Source organism: Fistularia commersonii, chromosome 8 (genome assembly GCF_037954325.1).
Source record: "Fistularia commersonii isolate RoL2024-O1a breed Wild chromosome 8, RoL_Fcom_v1.0, whole genome shotgun sequence".
Classification (NCBI taxonomy): Eukaryota; Metazoa; Chordata; class Actinopteri; order Syngnathiformes; family Fistulariidae; genus Fistularia; species Fistularia commersonii.
Window position 1 is genome coordinate 10,403,820 of NC_141291.1, and position 23,592 is coordinate 10,427,411.

The 23,592-nt window shown below is 41.4% G+C and overlaps 2 protein-coding genes across 2 annotated transcripts; one reads left to right on the forward strand and one right to left on the reverse strand.

Annotated features, from left to right (window-relative positions):
* Positions 1 to 1,411: 1,411 nt before the first annotated feature.
* Positions 1,412 to 8,552, forward strand: pcolce2b (procollagen C-endopeptidase enhancer 2b). Its single transcript, XM_086151110.1, has 9 exons — positions 1,412 to 1,698; positions 1,865 to 1,973; positions 2,264 to 2,519; positions 3,718 to 3,842; positions 4,230 to 4,366; positions 4,469 to 4,632; positions 5,695 to 5,778; positions 7,047 to 7,214; positions 7,548 to 8,552. Exons 1-9 carry the CDS (start codon positions 1,565 to 1,567, stop codon positions 7,676 to 7,678), a joined length of 1,308 nt encoding a protein of 435 aa, XP_086007236.1. The 5' UTR covers positions 1,412 to 1,564; the 3' UTR covers positions 7,679 to 8,552.
* A 307-nt stretch (positions 8,553 to 8,859) lies between these two features.
* trpc1 (transient receptor potential cation channel, subfamily C, member 1) lies at positions 8,860 to 22,066 on the reverse strand. Its single transcript, XM_086151108.1, has 13 exons — positions 21,672 to 22,066; positions 20,963 to 21,117; positions 20,780 to 20,881; positions 20,465 to 20,667; positions 19,747 to 19,878; positions 19,383 to 19,578; positions 17,536 to 17,872; positions 15,805 to 15,944; positions 14,692 to 14,841; positions 10,780 to 10,964; positions 10,399 to 10,600; positions 9,458 to 9,652; positions 8,860 to 9,362 (listed from the first exon to the last, which is right to left on the reverse strand). The coding sequence occupies exons 1-13, from the start codon at positions 21,796 to 21,798 to the stop codon at positions 9,135 to 9,137; spliced, it is 2,352 nt and encodes a 783-aa protein (XP_086007234.1). The 5' UTR covers positions 21,799 to 22,066; the 3' UTR covers positions 8,860 to 9,134.
* Positions 22,067 to 23,592: the final 1,526 nt, after the last annotated feature.

Below are 23,592 nucleotides of genomic sequence, written 5' to 3' on the forward strand. Positions count from 1 at the left end.
CCCTAAGTGGAGGATAATGTAAAACGTGAACCTAGCCTTTGCAATCGATATCCGATTCATTGATGCCTTAAACATTCGTTTGTACGTTAATTACTTGATTATTATTTATTAACAATTATACGGAGAAAAAATGAACAATTGAACGAATATTATTGTAAAACCCCAGATCGCCACAATATTAAAAACAAAACGACCGTATCGGTCTGAAACAGGATAAATAGAAAGATTTAAACGGAATCACAAAATAAAATTTAAACTACTGAATACATTGCTACTGTTACTTGTATCAATTTTAATAGTTTTTCACGTTTTATAAAGTCCAGTCTTAATTATAAAACAATATTATACTTTATATTTTTTCAGTCATCTTTAACTGGAGCCCCCCACCCTCCGACTGGTGTCACTCCCGTCACCAAAAATTAATTTGTCTCACTGCATAAATTTCTTGCAAACTGCACATCAGTGTTCCATCTCTACTCGTCTTAGCTGTTCCAACTGTGGCTGAGTGTCTTCCCTACATAAAGGTGGGTGATATTCTGTGAACTTTGATTTTGCTTTTGTCACTGGACTTCCCTCGACTGACATCTTAACGAAGTACTGACAATTGAAAGGCCCCCTTTCTAGCTCCTTCTCTCTATCAGTCTTTCCTAGTGTATCATTGGGGCCATTGCAGGTGTTTGCTTTCTTCAAGATGGAATTCCTTGTCTATTCATACCTCTTTGAGGATGCCTTCAAATACTTAACCATCCTCTATCCTGCTGGCATGAACTGCTTGTCCATGCAAGCCATAGATGGAGTCTATTCCAGAGGTGTCCTGAGGCATAAGTGAAATGAGCAACTACTTTAGACCTCAAGGCTAAAACAAAAATGTCAAGTGCAATCACATTTTTGTTGGTTTCAGTGAGCGAATAGCAGCTCATGAACAGCAGCCGGCTCGACATAGCACTTAGGGGCTCAGTGTCCAGCTCAACAGCACTTTGTCTAAGCGAAGGAGCACGGGAATCAAACCAGGAATGTATTTTCCAATACCGTCCTAACACATCCTCCAATCTGGTGTTACTATGTTTTTTCATATTGAATTTTGGGCGAATTTATATTTCTCTTACCTTATTGTCTATCTATCTATCTATCTATCTATCTATCTATCTATCTATCTATCTATCTATCTATCTATCTATCTATCTATCTATCTATCTATCTGATCTTCAAATCTGGTTGTTGTTAATCGACATCAGAGCTGGTTCATTCATTCATTCATTCATTCATTCATTCATTCATTCATTTATTCATTCATTCGAACCAACTGATTTCCAGCCCAGGAGATACGGTGATGTGAGACCTCTTACCCTTACATCGCGTCTTTAACCTTTTTACACCCCCCCCCCCCTTCTTTTTTTCTGGAGAAGCAGGAGCCTGTACTCCGTCCCTCCTACCACGCAGGAACAAACGCTATATTCATGCTGCTCCAGCCCCCGCAGCCGCTCAAACTCCCCGCAGGAACTCCCGGCTACTTTTCCCCCCCTCGCCTCCGCAGCGGGAGCAGTGCAGCGCAGAGAAGAGCAGCATGCCGGCCGCGCCGCGGGGCCACGCCGGGCGACGCGCCCGTTCCGTCGGCCCGATCACCTGGAGAACCTACGGTGTTTTAGGCGCATGGAGTCTACTGTTCCTGACAGAGGTCTGTGCACAGACTCCGCGGAGGTACACATTTATTTACCTTTATCGAATTTATAAGGAACCCGTGAGTTGGGGGTCATCCGGAGGGGCGTGATCCCTCCTGAGGGTTCTTCCGTGTGGCGCAGTCTTGTCTTGATCGCTTTCAAATTATGAAGATTTTCAATGCATCGTCATTTATCACGTCTTCCAGACAAAGCTTCACATGCGGTGGGAACATCACGGGGGAGTCTGGAGTCATCGGGAGCCAGGGGTACCCAGGGGTTTATCCGCCCAATACTAGATGTGTGTGGAGAATCACAGTGAGTTATTTGAACATTCATGGGCTACAACAAAAGAAGATACCATAATCACTGGAAAGAAGCAACGTCCCATGTGTGTCTTGTTTTCTTTGAACATGTAATTTCCTGCTAAAAATACAGAAAGTCAAAGAAAGTTTTACCGATTGACTTATTTTATGACCGTATCGTACATTTAAATAGCTGCACAGATGTTACAGCTGCTGGACAGGGTTTCGCCTGCGCTCATTGTTAATCAATTTGACGTTGACAACCCCCCTTCCCATAATGCTGCAATGTGAATTTCCTTCCAGGTACCAGAGGGAAAGGTGGTGGTTCTCTCTTTCCAGTATATTGACTTGGAGAGCGACAACTTGTGCCGCTACGACTATGTGGATGTTTACAGCGGCCATGCCAATGGACAGAGACTCGGTCGCTTTTGTGGCACATTCAAGCCAGGGGCCCTGGTTTCCATGGGCAACAAGATGCTTCTGCAGATGGTTTCTGATGCCAACACAGCTGGAAGTGGTTTCTTGTCTGTTTTCTCTGCTGCCCACCCACATGAAAGAGGTAGGCAAACATAGGGAGAACCTAGGAGAATGGTTTTGGCATTGTTCGGTGTAAACCAACAGCACTGCACATTTGTGGTCAGGAATACTAGCAGCTGGAATATACCCCTACCGAGCCATGCAGGTTTGTATATTATTAATGACTGCATCTCATAAAAATGTCTGATAAAGGTCTGGGTGTGTCCGCTGGCCAATGGGCGTTTTGAGAGCAGACCTCAAATCAGTGTCAAATGATTTGCCACAGCCTCGCCACAAAACCCAGACCGAGATAATAACCATCTAGTTCCCTTTTTTTTTGTTTTTGTTAAATATTGTAAGTGAGATTCGAGGCAGGCAGATATAGCAAAGCAAAAAAAGACAGACTCTTCACCCGCCCAGAAAAAAACAGTGACCTTAGCTTTTTTAGCAGAACTATGGCTTTGGGGGTGCAGTATTTGAACAAAAATAGACGGACATTTCAACACTTCTCTCAGTATGATGTGGAATTTCTCGTTGACATTTTAGTGGAGCACTCCAGCCACCAGTAAGATATCACTCACAGTTCAGTGACTCTTTTCCTCATTGTAAGGTTGCAAACTCTCGTCTAATGTGTTTGAGGAATTTTAATGGCCGGTTCCCTGTATTCAAGGAAGCAGGCATTGCAATAGACAATGCTTATTAACTGGCTTGCCTGGCTGTTACACAATAGATGTGAGCAGAAACACTGCTGTTGCATGGTCTCTTGGTGTTGTCAAAATACAGCACAAAAAAATCTCCTGTTTGTCAAATGTCTATTTTTTGTCATTGTGCTTAGTACAATGCGCTGTTTGTGTTGGAAAGGAAAAAGGATATCAATCTTAAGTGCAGGCTAGACGAAAAGGCAGCTGTTAAGAGATTAAAGGGGTTTGCAGTCCAAACTGGCTGATGTTTTTCAGATGCTTATTTTGAAGGTGTGGGGCATCATTTTCAACTACCGGCTGCCAAGGACTTAACTCAATTTGTAGGGTGCTCATAATCACGAAGAAGCCACTTAGCTTCTTAATGCGTAAGATAAGTGGCTAATTACTGGATCAAATCACACATCAAGTCCCCTTCCTTCAAAATGATGATCAAAAAGTAGCTGGATCATTCCTTTCAAGTAGCGGGAATAATATTTTGCTCACTGATAGCGCAGTCAATGCCCGGATGAAAAAGGATTAACGTCTGTCATTGTTCAACAGGGGACCAGTACTGTGGAGGCAGATTGGACAAGCCTTCTGGGACTTTTAAAACACCCAACTGGCCTGAAAAGGACTACCCGGCTGGTGTCACCTGCTCCTGGCACATAGTGGCACCCAGGAACCAGGTCCGTATTTTTAAATTATTTATATTTTTATTTTTTTGTTAACATGCGCCATCTTATGTAGAATAACTCATTGGGGATACTTGTCTGGCTGAACAACAAATCACTAGAAATGTTGAGAGAGTAAAAAGAGAATAGGCGCCAAAGTAACCTAGGTACTTACAAGTAGTCATTTATATTTATAGCAAACTTGGGTATGAGTTATATTTGTTTCAAAGTCAGATAAAGTTTCACAAATGCATACAGGTTACCTTAAATGTCAATGTGGGGAAAGAAAGCGCAACATCTGATGGGTGTGGAACGAACCACGTCATCCCACAAATGATTGGGTTCTGTTTAATCTGTCTACTCTGTCAGCCTGTCATGAAAGGATCCTCTCTTCTGCCACAGATTATTGAAGTGAAGTTTGAGAAGTTTGACGTGGAGAGAGATAACTACTGTCGCTATGACCACGTCTCTATTTTTAACGGGGGAGAAATCAACGACGCTAAGAGGATTGGAAAATACTGTGGCGATAGCCCCCCAGCGTAGGTGATTCTGTCATGGAAGGGAGTTTATTTCCATCAAAAAAAGGTAAAAACTAATCCAACATTTGACCGGAAGCCTGATTATGTCTTATGTCTTTGCAGGCCAGTGTTCTCAGAGGGAAACCAGCTCCTCATTCAGTTCCTGTCAGATCTCAGTCTAACAGCAGATGGCTTCATCGGACATTATAAGTTCCGACCCAAGAAATTTCCAACCACCACGATACCACCCACCACTACTGTGCAGCCAGTCACCACCAGACCTATACGTAGGTAGCAACATTCATCTATTCAAAGCTCCCGATGTCGTCCAATATTTGTGTTTCTTGTTAAAGCGATACAGCACACTGGCTTTTTTCCTCCTACGAACATGCCCATTATAAATGATTTTGATTGTGGGAAGTGGGCGGGGGGGGGGCATCTTTCAACAAACACTGACCCTCACTTCTATCTATCGTAAGTGTCCGCAAACCACCTACCGGCACAGGTTCAAATCTTGTCTTCTCTCCTAAATCAACCAAAATACAAACACAAACAAATTTTGGTCTTTTTCAATTATCCTATTTCAAGATTTCCAGAACACAAGAAGATGTAGAACAATAAACAATGCTGGACACTAAATGCAGGATGCACCACTGACAGTCTTTTTGCCATTACATTTCTCTGTGTTTATTCAGTGCATGTTGATTTCATTTTGACTGTTTTGATTGCGTAATGTCTCTCTGAACAATCCTTCATTTTGTTATTTTTATTAAACTGTTTTTGCTCCATTGTTTTATTTCCTTGAAGAAACCCCAGGTTCCAGTTGAAGCCCCTTCAAGAGCACTGTGAATCAAACAGGGCTGCTTTGGATTAAACATGGATAAACAGATTATATTGCCCTTTTTCTGTTTTTTTTTTTTTTGTCAGTTCAACAAAATAATTTTATTGGCATAACATCAACACTGACTGTGTGCACTGTCTGACCCAAAGATGTATTTAACCACAATACAGTCAAAGAAATAGTAACATTTCTGGTATATAAACTGCAATATTACAGCTCATTTGCAGGCACACACACACACACTGACTGGCCCCTCTGATATTAATTTGCTTTTAATGCTAACTTTACTTGTTCTTAAAGCAGATGTTCAGAGGTCAATCACATTGACAGCTTTATACTGTAAACATAGTTTTTCATGTTGATGTCAGAACACCTGATGGCTTTGTTTTTAACACAGAATACTTCATAAATGAATCAAAGTACAAGCCGATTTAAATATAACCTACATGCTTGCATCACTGCCATGTAAAATTACAGATACTGAAATTTTGTTTGTGCCTCCCCACAGCCCTGAAATACTCTGTAGCTCTGTGCCAGCAGAAATGCAAGAGACGAGGAACGCTTGAAAGTAATTACTGCTCCAGCAATTTTGGTAAGAACATTACAGCTTATTGTGATTTGTAAAAATCTGAACCACTATGGTCACTTGTTTTAATGCATGTTATTAATGAACAAATTTCCTGTCACACAATAGTCCAAACCCAAATTACAAATGAACCAAAAATGTACAGCGACCAATTTTACATTAGAGTCAGGGGACAGTTTTGGCACAGAAGCCGTTAGCAGTGTTTATGTCACTATCTTTGCTTCTCTGATTTTTCATAGTGCATCTCAAAGACCTCCTTGATAGCCTGTTGGGAGGTGCAGGAGTGTATACAGTAGGATACAGTTACCTCCCATGTAAACACACAGTCTGAAACTGTGTGTAAACTGTTGATAAATGAGGGTGTTGATTCAGGCGCGGCCTCCGTTCGCTGCTCTGCTCTGTAATGTTTTCTTCTCGAGATGTTTACTGCATCTGTAAGATTGGGATATCAAAGCACTGAGTTCAATTCGTATCATGGACTGAGGAAAGACAAGCAACATGGGCGCCGCCCAGGTGAAAAATAGCCATGTAATGTCTTGGTGCGTGGCCGAAGCTCATGGCCTACATCTCGTTTTAATAGATTGGTGAACGGTGAACCGTAAAAGACATTTTGTAATGAACTTTTCCAAAGGGGCGATATTGTTTCACATGATTATGCATTCTTGGTAAAATTAACTGCCAAAATCAAGTCAGGAGTTTATGTAACATAGTTCTATTACTATACCAGATAGTCCTCTGGCAAGCCTTATCTCTGGCAGGAAATAAGCAGCCAATATGTTATAAATCCAGTTATATGAAACGTCAATAAAAAGAGTCCTGTTCATGCAGGATTTGCTTTTACACCAGTGGCTCTACTATCACTGCTGTCATGGCTAAATATCAAGTGATTCATCTTTCATAACAACGGTACACTGAGTCATCTTTTTAAGACAGAGCTGGGCAGACTAAACAACAAGTGATGTCTCACTCAGGCTTTGTTAGCACTGTGTTAGCTTGTTGGTGATTTGTAAATTAAAACATTGCAACTTGTCTGGGCACCAAGCTTATGCAAGATTCAAGATTCAAAGCTTTTATTGTCATGTACAGTGTGGAAACGTATTTCCCTGTACAATGAAATTCTTACTCATGGAGCTGTGGTAAGAGATCAAGATGTTTGTATTCCAGTGAGGATGAAAAACAGCCTTTTGTCTATAATATATCTGAACACTTGTGGATTCTTGACCAGTTTTATGTCCAGCCATTCATTATTGTTGATGTCTTTGTGTCCCCAACAGTTCTAACTGGGACTGTCATCACTGCGGTGATGAGAGGTGGAAGTATGTATGTGACCATCTCCATCATCAACGTGTATAAAGAAGGTAGTCTGGCCATTCAGCAGGCAGGAAAGACCATGAGCACCAAGATAATTATCCTTTGCAAAAAGTGCCCGTTTGTTAGAAGAGGTGAGTTCAGAGAATTTGGGTTGGGTTAATATTGCAAGTCATTCAGTCTGTATTAGTTTACGAACATATATTGTATTGGTTCAGTTGGCCGTATCTGAGTGTGCTTAATGACCTATGGCTCTGAGTTTGCCTTCTATTCTGTCACCACTTTCAGTTGATAGAGCTGTCCACAAAGGGGGGTGAGCGGCAGAACTCAAAGTCCAAAAGTCACTGAAATATTGAATATGTTTATATAATACAGACATGCCATGTGGAGATTCTGATATTTGGCCTCCCTGAATGTCTCTGCCGTCCTGCCACTGCATTCAGGCTCTTTCTGTGTGACCTTACCAGGCTTGAACTACATCTTCATGGGCCACGTGGATGAGGACGGCCGGGGGAAAATTGCCCCGCACCACTTCGTCATGGCGTTCAAGACGAAAAACCAGAAAGGACTCAACGTACTGAAGGACAAGCGATGCTGAAGTCCACTTGCTCTAAGGATCATTACAGGCCTGGTGCCCGTACCTGAAGCTCCAATGCCTAGTGGGAAATAATTAATGGAAAGGAGAAAAATTAAAAGAAAGAAAAATCTTATAGTTCACAAGAGGCATAAAGAAAAGCTGGTTATGAATCAACGTTGATATGAGTTGAAATATCCTTTTCAATAGTCTGAGCCGTAGCTCATCCTGTCCTTCAGGATGGATTCAACTGTGGTCAGGGTGTAGTTACTCACAGGGAAACAGCAAGTCACATAGATAATTCTAGCAAAACATTCATCAGATTGTTCAAAAAGTGAAGCATTTCCTCCCGTAGCTATTTACAGAATGATTAATTTAAAGTTCTACCATGTTGTGTCTTCAGCAGTTTTATTTTCCTTTGAAGCTACAAAGAGTGATCTGAATAATGACCGACTGAGGTATTATTGTATTCAAAATTAAATTATTTACTGGGCTTAATAGTACGAAATGTGTTTTCAATAGTATCAGCATCTACAGTTGACATCACCGCTGACTTCTTTTTTAGCCTGCTGTCAATGCTGTTTTTCACATGCAGGTCTTGGATGTTTTTATTGTGGTAGTAAAAGGTGCAATATTCATGTACATATATATAAACAATTCTTTTCAAAATACATTTTTAGGGAGTGAGAACCTTCCTAGTCAAAGCGCTTCACTTCAGTCTATGGATGCAAAGCACTATCATCTCCATATGCTCCATATGTTTACTTTAACATTTGAAATGGCAGAGATATGAAATTCATTGAAAGGAAAAAATAATATTTTCATATGGAAAAAGTCTATGTATGTTATTTATATTTTATTGTTTTCATCTGCCCAAATAAACACACGTACCATTTTATTTTTGCTTTTTGTTTTGCCTTGTATTTGGGGTGCAAATATTGTCAGAGCCCCTTTTCAGGGTAATCTGTTGTAAGAAGTGGAGCCTTTTGAGCATGAGAATGGATCAGGTGCGTGCAATGTGACTCTCACGTGGACTCGGCAGCTGGGGAAGCTGGCCGAGCGGCCAACAGCCAGATAGTGTTCTTACCTTCAGACGCATGTGGCCAATGATCAGCTTTCAAATAAACCAAAATGCAAATCTCCAAAGGCAGTACATATACTCAGTAAAAACACCTCTTTATGCTACAAATGTCTTGAGACCTTGACATTTTCCATAAATATTTATTAATTTTTCCGTTCAAAAGAAAGTCTTTCTTTATATACAAAAATGCCCGAATCACACATGGAGGTCTGAGTCTGGAGGCTTTTGGTGACGGCTGTATAATGATAATTTTTGGGGGAAAGCTCAAGGTTCCTAAATTAGCCTCTTGGTCTAAGATAGCAAGAGTATTTTTCCACATGCTTGGGAAACACAGGATCCCAGATAAGGGAGGAAAAAGAGGCCGGTGTAAAGGTCATGGAATGAGACAAATGTCTTGTCTTAGCTCCTTGGGTAGAACATGGCATATTTAGATGTTCGGAATCCCAGCAAGTCCCTCATCTCATTGCGGAACTTGGAGAGGTCTTGGCGCAGGTCGTTGAGGTTTTCCACTGTTGCCTGATCTGTGCTCTGCATCTTCTGCCGTGTGGAAGTCAAGTAACGGTGAACCAGACAGCACATGATCTTCTGATAGTTCTCGTCGCGCTTCTGCTTCAGGTTTTTCCACTCCTGCAGTGAAAAAAATGATCCGATTTGATGAGTAGATATTGCACATACATACATTTGGGTGTCCGGAATGGAGAGTTTTGAGTGTTTTCGCTCACCTTGAGGCTATTCTGTCTCTTCACCCTACCCTTCGAGGTGTGTGAACAAATCCACTTGCTCATGCTGGTAAGCAAGTAGCAGACGGTTTTCGGGGAGGGGAGGATATTGAAGGGTGGCGGCAGCGTGCACTTGTCATCAAAGTAGCTGAGCCACAGTTTGGCACGAGCGAACTTCCACTCCTTGTCCTCGTGATTCTGTGGAAAGAGAAAGAATAATCAGGAACATGCAGGTATCAACTTGTCACATGCTGTTCTGTTTATAGAGGAATCCTGACAAAGCAGCAGAACTACGTGTAAAGATCAATAAGGCACAGCAGTCCTTTTGAACAAACATGGTTTTTCCAAAATAAAACACAGGGATGACATCTGTTCAACGTTTCAGGATAAGACGAGTGTGTGATGTTGTTAGTGCCCCGTAAAACAGTGTGCCACTTTATTTCAATGCTCCAAAAGATTTTTTTTTCAGACATAACATTATTGCAACGATAAACACGAACCTCTATGTGCAATGAATACTATGTTCAAAGTCCAATGGAATCTCCCAGAATCTTCGTCTTAAATGGAAAATATTGCTGTCTTACACTTCACTGTGCCTTGAGGTCACCCAAAAATAAATTGCTCCAAAACAAATAATGAGGGAAGTAAGTGTCTCTTAGAAAGTAATTAAGACGTAAATAGTAAACTTGAAATATACTGAATACTGCGATACTAAAAAATTAACTAGACAGTGACATTACACGTACATGCCCTATTATTAATATGAGCATATCATGTAGTTATAGAAACTCAAAAAAAATATAGTAATATGTTTCAGGTGCACCATTCATTGTTCAAAATAATATGTTTTGTCTCGGCAATCCATTCTTGAAGGAATTGGAGTTTTGCCACTACACATGAAAAAATATAAAAAATACTTCTGAGTCAAACCTTCCTCCACTTACCGCAATCTGTCTAAAACTTTTATGAAGCATGGCTACCAGCAGTTTGGTCAAGACGATCACCACAACAATATTGTAGGTGCCTATTATCATGGCCCCCACAAAAGAGCGAAGTTCCTCTGTGTAGCTGATGCGAGTGATGAAGAGCGCAATATGTGCCAGAGAGAAGATGTACCAGAACAGTGTATAACAAGTGCCCATAAACCTGTAAGCAAGAAGAAAGTGTGGGATGTCAGTTGAAGACTGTCAAATGCATTTAGAGGTTTATTAAAAATGTTGCCATTACAAGCATGTAATCCAGCCACAACATTTCAACGCGCGCTCTGAACATTAATCACTGCTGTCACTGCCGATAAGGAATGAGAGAGTGAGATTTGCCCATACGTGTGGAATGCATCATTGCTCTGCTGCTGGCAGAAAATCCCCTCACAATCCTGGGATGGATTCTTTTCTCGATCTTTCTGGTCCTTTCCGTAAAGTTGCGTGAGTCCAATGGTGAATGAGAATAGCACAAGCAGGAAGAGGCCTAGGAACTTTCCAAACTCTTGCAGCATTTGACCCATAGAGATCTGTAAAGAAATATTGTTCTGTTAACAATATGCTGAATAATCCACTAGTCATGTAACAGTTTCCTCAGAATACTCCCAGAGGAGTACTGAGAAGACACTGACATAAATGACACCTTATGTCCCAGTCTTGTCCTATTTATGATGCCTACATGATTGTTTTACTCACACTGTTCATTCATTCATTCATTCATTCATTCATTATGTTTATCATTTTAGTTGAATTTAAAAAAATGTCTGTCCAAGACCAATTAGAAAGGAGGTGCCGACACCTTCACCTTACAAGCAACCCATTTTTTTTATTGACAAATATATCCTCTGAGTAAGTGTGAAGAGTAACTGGTGTGCTCGAGGCCTATCCGAGGGAGGGCTGACAAACCGAGCGATGTACAACCAAGCATTTATAGGGGTAAGTGACTTAAATGTGTGCGAGGACCTCAAGATGGTGAAACAAGGCCACAACACATTCTCCATCACAAAAAAAAGTAAATAAATATAAAGAATCAAACACAAAGTTCCCTCTGTGGGGGATGACCACTGTCCCTGCAACTCAAGGTGAACGGAGACTGGAGTGTTTGCACAGAAACTGAGCCAGCCGGCCTAAGAAGAGGGATTTGTCCATTAGTGTGATTCATTCTCTTGTCATGCTTGCAAATTCCCCCGTGTATTCTTCTGCCACTTTCAAGATATATCCTGATTTAGGAGCTGATGTTCCCTGCTCCCCCACCCTGACAGGAAACTTGACTCAGCTACTGGACAAACAGAGCGGGAGCTCTTTGGGTAGAATCAAGGTGTCGTGCGGGAATTAAGGTTTGCTTCAGTAGAAATCCACCTTCAGAGTCCAATTGAGCCTGTAGATGTCAGGTTCATCCAGTGCTTCGTTCATGGATGTTCTAGTACAATTTCATTTATATTAAAAAAAGAAAAACATGAACAAATCTGTGTTTACAGTAAATCTGACTTTAATTATAGTGAGAATGTGTGCTTTTTCTCACCTGCAATATGAGATAGATTTGTAAATAAGGTTAAATCTGGGCCATGAGTGAGCTCACTGTGTGAATAACTCGGATACTGGATAGCTCCCGTAAGTCTTTCCGACTTCAGCGGGGGGCGCAGGCCGCAAGAAGCGTGCACCACCCTCTTTGGGAAGGATGGAATCAGAGAAATTTTCCCCAGTACAGCCCACACAGTCCTGACTCACTATTTGTGGTCTCTCTCCCTGTGTGTGTGTGTGTGTGTGTATTTGTATGACGGAATGGTCTGCGTGCACGTGAATTGCACGTTCATGTATCACGAGTGTGTGGAAAACGTGCAGGCTCGCGGGTATGCGAAGAGGTGTGTCACGAACTTGCAGCCACATTAATTTCCAAAAGCTAATAATCTTTTCCAACCTCGCAAGCCAGACAGTGATGTCACAGAGAGAGGGTGAGAGCCATTGAAGAAAAGGCTAAAAAAAAAAAGGATGGTATTATTGCTAAAAAAAAAAACATAAATAAAAAGCTACAATGAAGTCTTGGTGTTTTATAAGTCAACCACAAACAGCTTGTAACTTAATGACAGGAAAGCATCCCTACAAAGAAGCTGACTTCATGGAATACCTTAAGAACCATTAAGGTAATTAAAGTCATACATGCAAGAAGGAAAAAGAAACTGAAATACTTCCAGCACATGCTCAGACACTGGCAGGCTGGACCACCTCTGTCTGCCAGCGAGTTGGGACATATTGCACAACTTCACAGGCCCATAAAAAAAACAAAACCCTATGACTGGGAGATTTTTGAGGGGCTAGTGCAGAAAAATATTTGAAACAGATTTCCAAATTGTCAAAGTAGGCGCGGGAAAATAATTATGACATAACAAACATTTCGTGGAGAGTACATTCAGTAAGTAATACCCAATTCTAGAGCTGAATGTTTTCATTAGGACGGATCAAATCTATATTTGACCACATTTCCCACTGATTAGCCAATATCAATAGGTACAATCTGAAGATTTCTACAAATGAAATTAAGTGCGTTTTAATGAATATAAAACACGATAAAAAGCTGGAAGTGATGTTGTCAAAACAATAATGTTACACATCCTAACTCATTCATAATCCATACCAGGGGGGGACCAGTTGACAGGGACACATATAGAGACACATAACCCTTCACTTTTTCATTCAAACGCCTTATAGAGATATACAACCATTCACCCTCTCATTCACATATATTAACACAAATAACCCCTCACTCTTTCAGTCACACATCATATAGAGACATACAGCCATTCACTCTCTCATTCAAGTCTGGGAAATTTATGGTCTCCAATGAACGTATTTCATACTTGGGAATTGAGGGAGGATGCAGACACAGAGAGAACATGGAGACTCCACACTGAAAGGTAGGAATCCAACCAGGTACCTTCTTGCTGTGCGGTGGAAGCCCTAACCACTGCGCCACAGTATTGGTCTACATCGTAATTGTTACGGCTAATTCTCCAAGAAAGTAAGAGCGACTCAATATCTCACATTATTTGAGCTTTGCCAGATTGCATCTATGCCTCTCAAAGGAGGGGGGGAGGGTGCAGAAGGTAGAGCAATCATCTTTGGAACCGAAAATTCCTGGTCTGATTCCCAGCTCCTTCTGGTGCTGGGTTGGGCAATTATTTTGGCTGGCGGGCCACATTTCTTACTAAATTTTCATGCATGGGCCAACTAGGTGAACAAAATGAAAATTGCAATTTAAATACTTCAATTTTTTGGCATTTTATTTCAATTTTAAAATCGTTAATATTAATATAAATGTACTGACCGACATTATTTTGGAAAAAAAATTAAAAAGGAAAAAATAAGTATCTAAATTCTATATTGATTGAAAATACTTGTTAAAATATTCAAAGAAAACTGTTCGGTGGGCCGAATAAAAATGCAAAACGGGCCACATGTGGCCGTAAAATGCCCAGGTCTGTTCAAGTGTGTCGAAGTGTTGTTGAGCAAGACACTGAACCCCTGCCGCTGATGGACGGCAGCCTACAGCTCATGGTTCATCCATGATGGGTTAATTGCAAAGAACAAATTTCCCCACAGGGGATTGATAAAGGATAAGTGATTAAAAATGTAACCGTGTTTGAAGTACAAAGGAATTATATCCTCAATAACAGCACCAACTAATTTCATTTTAAGTTTTTAGACAAATAAAGAAGCTATGAAAACAACTGATAGACAACCAGAGTATCATGGCCTTCTGGAAAAGTACCGCCGACTCATAACTTAACCCTCCACTGCCACTCTTCTTTTCATTTGCTGTGCACAGAGCTTTTATTTTCAACTGTAAATCATGTGTGTGCAAAATGAAGGTTCCAGTCTTGTAAGTAATGGGAACAATCATGGTGTGTAAGATAGCACTAAGCTGCAGAATGATGTTAAGGGCAAATTTTTACAGCAGAAAAAAAAATTACAACATGTCTGGATTTACTGCAAGTGATGATGGATATGATACTGCTAAGCACAGCTGGGGAGATGTTTAGTTTATTGTCCTTGAATATTCACATTTTACTGAGAGAGGATTGCAGTGGGTAGTGGGGGGGGGTGTTGTAAATGATGGCAAGTGATATAAAATAAAGTAGCTGGAAATGTTGTTTCCTTATCCAAAGTGCCCATTTCCAGTCTCCATAGTTTACATGTGTAGCAGCTCTGTGAAGAGAGATGTGAAGTACTCCAGTGTATGCAAACCTAATGACTTCCTACCTGTAGTGGCCCCAGTATGGAGCTGGTGGTGTACATGAAGAAGAGTCGCAAATAACTGAGAACATTGGCGAAGGCAAACAGACCCTCAGCCACCAGGATGGGATGGAAGGCATCCCAGTTCTTCCTCTCGATGTCCTCAACATTCTTGAACTGCAACACACATAAACACATTCACGACTATTTACTCGAGTATGTTCACTCATTTCAAAACCTCATTGTTAGCAGACGTTTGGATGTATTTTTACTGGCACATGGCAGGTGTGTTAGCATTACATTTTGCTGATTTTTATTTATTTAGTATTTGTCAATGTTGTCTCTAGGGATACAAACTGGCACAAATTTCCAGGTATTTCTGTACCACTCTGACATGAAGGTTGGCAAGGATAGTGTACGCACACTCATTTAATTGACTGGCCACATCTAATTATACCAGTTCCCTCTTAAACAAAGGTACCAAAGTACACCTATTTTGCAAGATTATTTCCATTTATTTACATATAAATAGAGAGAGTGAGAGACGGGGAGTGAACAAGTAGACGCTTATGGTAATTCATCGATGAAATTCCACTGGTCTGAAACATTCACCCCTTCGTGTGTCATGGCTGGTCAGGCCACCAAAGAGAATTATGAATTAATTATGAATTACAAAATGCTGCAAAAGGCAAGACAATTTATAAGCATGAAAGAAACCTTTGGATTCCAGGTTGCTTTGTTGAAACTTTATCAAAAAGCTGCAGCATAAAAATCTGATGCATATCAGTTGTGGCTCGCTAACACATCGACTGGATGGTGACATAACATAAAATAAGCGGTGCTCAGGGAGCATTTCAGTCATGGACAAATGAGGGACTCCGCCTTAATGAGGCCTTTCATTTTTCCTTTTAATTATGCAATTTACTGATGCCATTAAGTCACAAAATATTTCAAAGCAAATTCTTTAGGCAGGCTATTAGAGTGACCAATCCCTTCCCCTGCATTGTTTACAAACTGAATAAAGAACTGACAGACTGAATTATAGGTCCCATTATTTTTTTTTTTTGTTTGACATTAAGCTCAATAATATTCTGTTATCTCCTCTTGAAATCTAAAGTGTGTGAGTGCGGCGTGCAGTACCTTGCTATGAGCAACTATTTTAAGGGCAAAGGTGGCTAGGTAAAGGGAATTCATCACGAAGCTCAGCTGGTTTCTTGACTCTTCCAGAAAATCTTCCAGCCCCTCATACCATAGGCGCTTCACGTCCGACCAGACCATTCCTACAGATGAAGGGAAATTTGGAATCATAACATACACGTACACGGTCCAAACACCCAGAGTCGCTGTTTGACATTTTAATATCTCTTCCAGATGCAGCCGTAGGTCTTCTTAAAAACGGGATCTCGAGGGAAAATATGCATGAAACTATTTAGATTTATGTGCTGAAAATGCGTCATCTCGGGAAGGAGTCTGGATTTTCATAAAGCCTAAGTTTGGGTGGATTTGAATTTAAATTGTGATCCCACCATTGCGGCGTTATGCTATAAAGTAATGTTACAGTAAAAATTGCGGTTTGGGTTGAAATAAAAGACAGGAGAGACACGATGCTTTGAGTTTAAAAACAAAAGCTTTGTTTGTTTTGCACAGTTGGCGAGATTGTAGCCCTAACATGGGAAGCCTGAATTTATCGTACATGTAGAGTGCACAGAGATAGAGACTGGAGGGGTCCACAAAGACACACATGCTCGTACCCCTGCATGCAGACACACCCACAGCATCTGATTTCACCATTAACAGAAGGATCTGGCTTGAGGGAATAACAGCATGAGGGGAATGGGAGAAATGACAAGAGAGGGTTGGTTGAGAGAGACAGAGAGGGAATAAAAAATGAAAACAGCCTTTTGTGGGGGCCCATCACACTGCAAACGTACTAGCTAAAATAGCAAAAGTTCACAGTGAGAATGGATGCTGGAGGGATCCGCAGCAATGGATCCATCACCACATCCCATCTGGGTGTGATCTGTGAATTTAATGAGGCGTCCTGTGTGAAATAAATAACTGAATTTGTAAAAAAACAATAACAAAGAAAACAAAACCTATGTTCCTCCCCTCTGGTGGGTTAAACTGTCTGCATGGAAAAGCAACAACATTTTGGGGAACAAATTATTCACGAATTATCTCTACAGCAGTCAAAACTAGAAGTCTATTGTAACATTATTGCCATGTTTCATTGACCTTTTAATGAAATATTGATCAATAAACTACGCCTTTCTACTGGAAGATACGCAGTGTGCTCCAGCCTGGAGACAAAAATCCCCTGTACAGAGGAAGAGCCATTACAGTGACTGAACAAAGCTAATGGTTCCCTGGTGAAAGAAAACGTGGAAAGACCCCTTTTCGCAGAGACAGTGTCCCACTAAGAACCGGGCCTCTTCTGAAAAGACAAAGCTTGTGTTTCACGTGTTTATCTGCATGTATCTGCACTGCGTACGCGAGACGGAGGAGACGAGAGAAGCTGCATTTTCTTTCCGGAGATCTCAATTACAAGCAGAACTGACAGATTCGATCCACTCAAACCAGACTTTTCCGCCATTTAGCGCGAAGGTAGCTGTATGTCATGTTGAGCTTGATAGGATTATAGATACAGGATACTGGACTCCAGCCAGTGCCTAACATTATTTTTTTTCATTTTCATGGTGTTCTATTAAATTATATTACATGATTGAATTCCATCCTATTTTTAGTTTCAGTGCTAGTGGGAGATCAATAATTATTTAGTCAGAGAAAACTAGCCTATGCACAGTACATACATTCCAGCACATACATGTTATTTACTTTGAATGAAGTGTTGCACTAAACGGAGAGTCTGACCTATGATCCAGAGTATGAGCAAGTAATCGATCATCTCCAGCGCGGGGCCCATGGTGTTTTTCTTGTCTTCATTATAGACCAAGGAGTAGAGGTTAAGCAGCAGCAGGAAGGTAAAGTAGGAGGCGCTGTGGATGATGAACTTTACAAAGGGTGTGTGGATGATTTGGCCCACTCGGGAGCGCGGAACCAGCAGGTAGCAGACAGAGAGCAGCGGCCAAAGCATGGCCACGCTCAGCACGGTGGCCATCTTTAGACAGGTGTGCTTGCGTCGGTAGCTGGCCGTTTCGCCGAACCACACTGTATTGAGGAACTGTTGACAATTGGACTGAGCCACGAACTGTGGGAGGCAGGATAAATGGAAGGTGTTAACAACAGAAAGCAATGAAAGTAAACTCGATTCTACTGTTTTTCACTGTTTAGTTTCCTCTCCTCTTTGCAGCTCACATAAAGTCCCATTTTTGTACAAAGCATTCAACAGGCTTATTAAGGTTTCATCTCAAGAAGATATACCTTAGAAAAACTACAGCACATGATATATGAGTCAAATATTTCACAGGAAACTAGATTTAATTTACTGGCTTTAAATTACCCTATATCTTCAAACTTTCAACATGAAGTGGTCTCTGACTGCCATTGCCTGAAGGAAGTATTTTATCCTTCAAAACATTTTGGAAAGACCAGCTGCTGAAGCAGATGTTAATAAAAGATAACATGTGAGGGCTTATTCTTGTCCTCATCAAGGGTTGGGTCGGGTGCCAATGTGAGTGAAGTGGCGATTTGGGACACTGCAAAATGTTTTTTCTTAGCTACACCCTTTTGATATTTTTGTGTCTCCACATCTCTCCAGGCGAGCGGGGTTCTGTGCACGGCTGCGGCTCAGACTGAGTGATACAAAGAAATCTTGACATCTGTTTGGCATCCTTACGGCCTCTGCTTTAAGGCAAATGTCTGTCACTCTTCTGCTGTGACGAAAGCCATGCAATTTATACATGGGGGAATGTCTTATGAAGGCTATTCAATACCATATGCATAACTAAAGGAGATGAGGATGAAAATGTAACTGTCAAAAGTTAAGGTCAACTAAAACTTGAAATCAAAACACATACAAGTTTTTTGCTGCATTAAATGGCTGCATTAAAAATGTCAATAATGTTATCGTGATTGATTGATTGATTGATTCATTCATTCATTCACTAAGGGTGAATACTAAGGATGGTGGGAGGGTCCTGGAGCCTATTCCAGCTGTCATTGGGCGAGAGTAGGGGTTCACCCCGGACTCGCCACCTGTCCATCACAGTCAATCACATATCGTCATGAAACCATTTGGCCTTTCATTCACACATCATATGGAGACATTCAACTGTTGCATGGTTGAACCTATTGCATATTATTGGAATGTTGGAGGATATCACTAATGGTAAAACTAAGGCTTATTTTCTTACTTATCATTTTCAAGTACTTTTTAAGAAAAGCACACGTTAGATGTTTTAGAGAGAAGGTCAGAGAAGCCAGATTGAGATGGTTGGGTCATGTACAGAGGACGGATAGAGAATATATTGGTAGACGGATGCTGGAATTGGAGCTGCCAGGCAGGAGGTCTCGAGGAAGACCAAAGAGAAGGTTTATGGATGTAGTGAGAGAGGATATGAAGGTAGTGAAGATGTGAGAGAGGAGGATACAGAGAATAGGGTTAGATGGAGAAAGTTGATTCGCTGTGGCAACCCCTGAAGGGAAAAGCCAAAAGCAGGAGAAGAAGATATAAGAGCTGATTTTATGAAATGAATTCTATTTATATATTTCAGTTTTAGTGACAAAATTCATGCATTTATACATTTTGCTCTTCTGACCTCTTTTTGGTTGTATTTAATGGCAAGCTTAAGCCGACTGAGGTTCATACGCTCCTCCAGCAAACCTCTCTTGTCAACAGGATCCTCACTTGATGTGTGATTGAGAATAACTTCTAGCTCTCTGGAGTTTCGAGCCTGAGCCAGCAGGTCTTTGGCAAACATCTTGCATTGTTTTGCCAGTTCCTCATAGTCATTCCTGTAGTGCAAAAATTAGACACAGACCACAAAAAATATGCTTCAAGAAAAAAAGAGGAAAGGTTTACAATAAAACATGAACGCTACAAAAGTCTCCCTGAATTCTTGATTCGTCACATGCAACAAATGAGTGCTCTGACAAGAAGGATGATGTGCAGACTTATCATACCTGAATTCCACCTCAACCAAACTGAGCTCCTTAAGATCTGCACTCAGCTCGAAGGCTCTGAGAATGGGATCTTCCTCGGTCAGCATGATCAGAGAGGGGCTGGCCAGGCAGCGGTAGATGTCCAAGCGGAACCTAAAACAAGGATCAGAGATGTGGATAGAAATTAAAGGAGGTGCACAAATGAAAAGATGGAAGAAATCCAGAACTGGCCCTTTTAGCAGCACCATTTGTTGTTATGACATGTTGGCATTTACAGAAAACACACTTGTTGAGATATTTAAGCAACACACAAGTGTAAAATACTTTCCTATGTCATCCAAAGAGCACACGTATGATACAGTGAACATGGACAAGGGTGCTCCCTGAGGGTTAATGGATGTGATGATCTATTTATTTCCAGGCATTTAAGGTGACCTTTCTCAGCCGATGCTATCATCAAAACAAACCTCAGCAGAGCCTCACAAGAACTTTGCCTAACACTTCACTTGACATGCCAAATGATTCATGGCTTGTTTTTTAAGCTTTTACACAACTTAGGGAAAGGGGACCAAAACATCCAGTCAGTGAAATACCATCATGGAAGACTGGAGCAAAGTTGATCATCCCAGTTTAATATGAGTTTAGATGAGCAGAAAGGTAATGCTGCCATCTGGGGAAAAAAAAACAACCTCCTTGTTTAAAAGTTATTTAAATTCTTATCTGAAGAGGTAGCTTGTACCTTGAGTGTCGCAAGCTGTCCTTCTTGTTTTTAGCATTGCAGAGCGTGCACTCGCAGCCGACAGCGTGTGGACGGGGCAACGAGATATCCTGCTTCAGGAGCATAGTCAGGATCTCGTAGTTGTTCCTGTGCGCTGCCAGGATGACCGGAGCCACGTCCATGGTGGTGGAATACTCCGGGTTCTGTATCCGTTGCATCAGTTTCTGAAAATGACCAGAGTTGCAGAGGAAAAATAGCAGCACTGACACTACACTGCAAAGTATCAATGGGTTTTTCTGTTTCGTTTCGGAAGAACATTTGTCAAAGACAGCTTACTACAATGGACGGTTTAGAAGATCTCCTGGGCCTGTGGTTGAGGAGAATGTCCACGGCTCCCACCACCTCCGAGTCTATGGCCACAAGCAACGCATCGGTGGCCTTGGAAAACATCATTGCGTATGTTTAGAAGGAATCAGATGAGATTACGTGCCATGCAAAGAAGTGTAGAAAGTGCACGACCTGGCACCCGTGCTCGAGGAGAAGCTGCAGGATGTCCAGGTTCTCATTCTCAATGGTGATGGTTATGGCATCCCGGCCCAGCACGTCCACGCAATTGATGTTGAGCTCGCCGTGTTGATTCTCCTCAAGAAGTTTCTTCACCATGTAGTAATCGCCTGAGAAAATAAAAACTATAAACGCTCTGAAGTACTATTTTTAGAACAGGGCAAGTGGACACATAAGTGTGGCAAGCAGACCCATGTAGGCTGTCTTCCAACAGCACTGTTAAGCTCAGTCACGTTAACAATAACAACTCCCTCAATGGGCAATTCCTGTTTCTACACCATGTTTCCAGAGACTGTATATGGTCACAGCAGAACTTAATGGCCGGAACACTTAACACAAGCTCTGCTTGTCTGCACAATGTTCCATACTTATCAATGAAGCGCCTGTCAAAATGTCTCCCTTATTTTCACATCCTCCTCCTGCCTAATTAAACTTATCCCCCGGCAGAGATTGTCAGAAGTCAGCAAAACAACGAGCGGACAAGTATATCTTTGCCTGCCGTAGGCAAAATTCCACAGCGGCCAACATACAGGCAGAAGTTAGAGGTATCCGCTGCAAGAAATCTGGTATGTCTTTGCATTGCATGAACAGTCCATCAGACATACAAACATCACCTATGTCCCCATGATTCCTAAAATGGATTACATAAAAAGCAAAGGCAAACCTTTTTCGCACGCCAGCAGAAAGAGTTTCTCGTCCAGTGTGGTCTCCTCCTTCACCTCCCTCACGTCTTTTAAGGCCAGAAATTTATCCGGAGAGGAGGCGTCTGTGCCCTGGTACAGGGCTGCCATTGCGACGGTGATCTAGCTGGGCCGGAGCCCTGTGCGCATCCCTTCTGCAATCCGGCGGCCGTTACTCAGGAAAGCCTGTCATATTGGATTACCGAAGAGTGATCCCTTTGTTTTTTTTTTTCTCGCAAAACAAGGCCGGCGGTGTCAGTAAGCAGTCTTTTCTGCAAAGAAGATCCCCCGCGTCTCTGTTGCATGTCACTGCGCGGCCGCGATGAAGGACGAGGTCTGAGGAGACGAGGTGGTCGCCCAGTTTACACGCACCATCTTCTTGCCGGATGGGTGGGGGTGGGGGTGGGGGGTCTGGTCCTGATGCTGCTGAGCGAGGTTCCCATTGCGCATGTGTCCTCCTCCACCTGCTCAATCGCGCACGTCTCAGGCGCACAGCTTCCCCCTTCTCCAACGTTACATAACGTTGCTTGGCGCTGTTAATGCAGCCCATGCATTTTTACAGGACGTGTAATATCACCAATATTGTATCACCAAAATACCTTCTATCTATCTGTCTATCTGTCTATCTATCTATCTGTCTATCTATCTATCTATCTATCTATCTATCTATCTATCTATCTATCTATCTATCTATCTATCTATCTATCTATCTATCTATCTATCCATCTATACCTTAATCAGTTATGCAACCATTTTGCAGGTGCATCACCATGATGTGATAAAGAGAGAGAACAAAATCATAGGAATAGTTTTTGCCTTTGTGCAGGCTTGTGAGTGAACATCGATGCACGATTATCCCTGCAGCCATGCTGACATACCCATGCAGTTGATACGCCTGGACAGGAGGCGGTGGATTTATTGTATGGAGAATGTGGAGGTGGGAAACTCTTGGATATTGCATAATGAATGTCTGGCAGTGAGTGAACATGGAGGGGGAGATACAGATTATATAGATATCCATTCTGGCTGCATAGCAATTAATTCCAAAGGAAAGCTGTCAGCACAACAGGTTCTCTAGATACTTACTAGTATGGAGTTGAACTAGAACTATTACAACAAGTAACCAGTCGACAATAACAGCTTTTAGTAGTTAAAACTGTTTTGTTGATAAGAGAAAAAAGGTAATTCATTCATTCACTATAGAGACATATAGCTGTTCGCTCAGTCACACTTTCGGACAATTTAGAGTCTCCAATGAACCTCCTGCCTGGCTTTTGGACTGCCTGAGGAAACTGGAGGAAACAGAGGGAGAACATTCACAGAAAAGGGTCTCCAGATGGAATTGAACCAGGGACCCTATTCCTTCTTGGTGGAGCCTGAGAAGTCAGTTTTACAGTTTAATATAGAATCATTCCAAAGTGTCAAGAAAAGTTTTTTTCTGAATTAGCAGAATTACATTTTCCACATACATAGTATATTGGAAAGAAATACACACCTTTAAGGTGCTGTTTGTGATGAACATTGACAGGCTAGTTGCTAGTTGCTTTCTGCTTTAACACACATACAAATGCATAGTTTCACTTGTATACACCTCATGAGAGGGAATCAGATGGAATCATAGATGCTGGTATGAAGGGGGTAGGAAGATTCCTGGGGAAAAATACCCAGACTATCTAGATAAGGGAACACGTATGGGTATTTTTTAGTTGTGATGCATGTAAAAATTATTTATCTTTAAATTTAAGTCATGTGGGGAAAAAAAGGTCGAATATGTTTTGAGTGATGCCAGGTCTACAGTATTTTACTTTTTTTTCCTCAATCTATTGACCTTAACACCTTAATTGGCCTACATTTTAACAAAATTAAATTTTAGATAGATAGAAGTGCATGATTGATACTTTCATT

Bases quoted from the DNA above. Each gene is read 5' to 3' on its own strand.
- pcolce2b (XM_086151110.1), top strand. From the start codon at position 1,565: ATGCCGGCCGCGCCGCGGGGCCACGCCGGGCGACGCGCCCGTTCCGTC. The intron at 2,520-3,717 runs GTAGGCAAACAT...ATTGTTCAACAG, and splicing joins TGCCCACCCACATGAAAGAG to GGGACCAGTACTGTGGAGGC. The intron at 4,633-5,694 runs GTAGGTAGCAAC...GCCTCCCCACAG, and splicing joins AGTCACCACCAGACCTATAC to CCCTGAAATACTCTGTAGCT.
- trpc1 (XM_086151108.1), bottom strand. From the start codon at position 21,798: ATGGCAGCCCTGTACCAGGGCACAGACGCCTCCTCTCCGGATAAATTT. The intron at 19,579-19,746 runs GTATGATAAGTC...TTTGCACTACAG, and splicing joins TTGGTTGAGGTGGAATTCAG to GAATGACTATGAGGAACTGG. The intron at 15,945-17,535 runs GTCAGACTCTCC...CTTCATCTGTAG, and splicing joins GCTCATACTCTGGATCATAG to GAATGGTCTGGTCGGACGTG.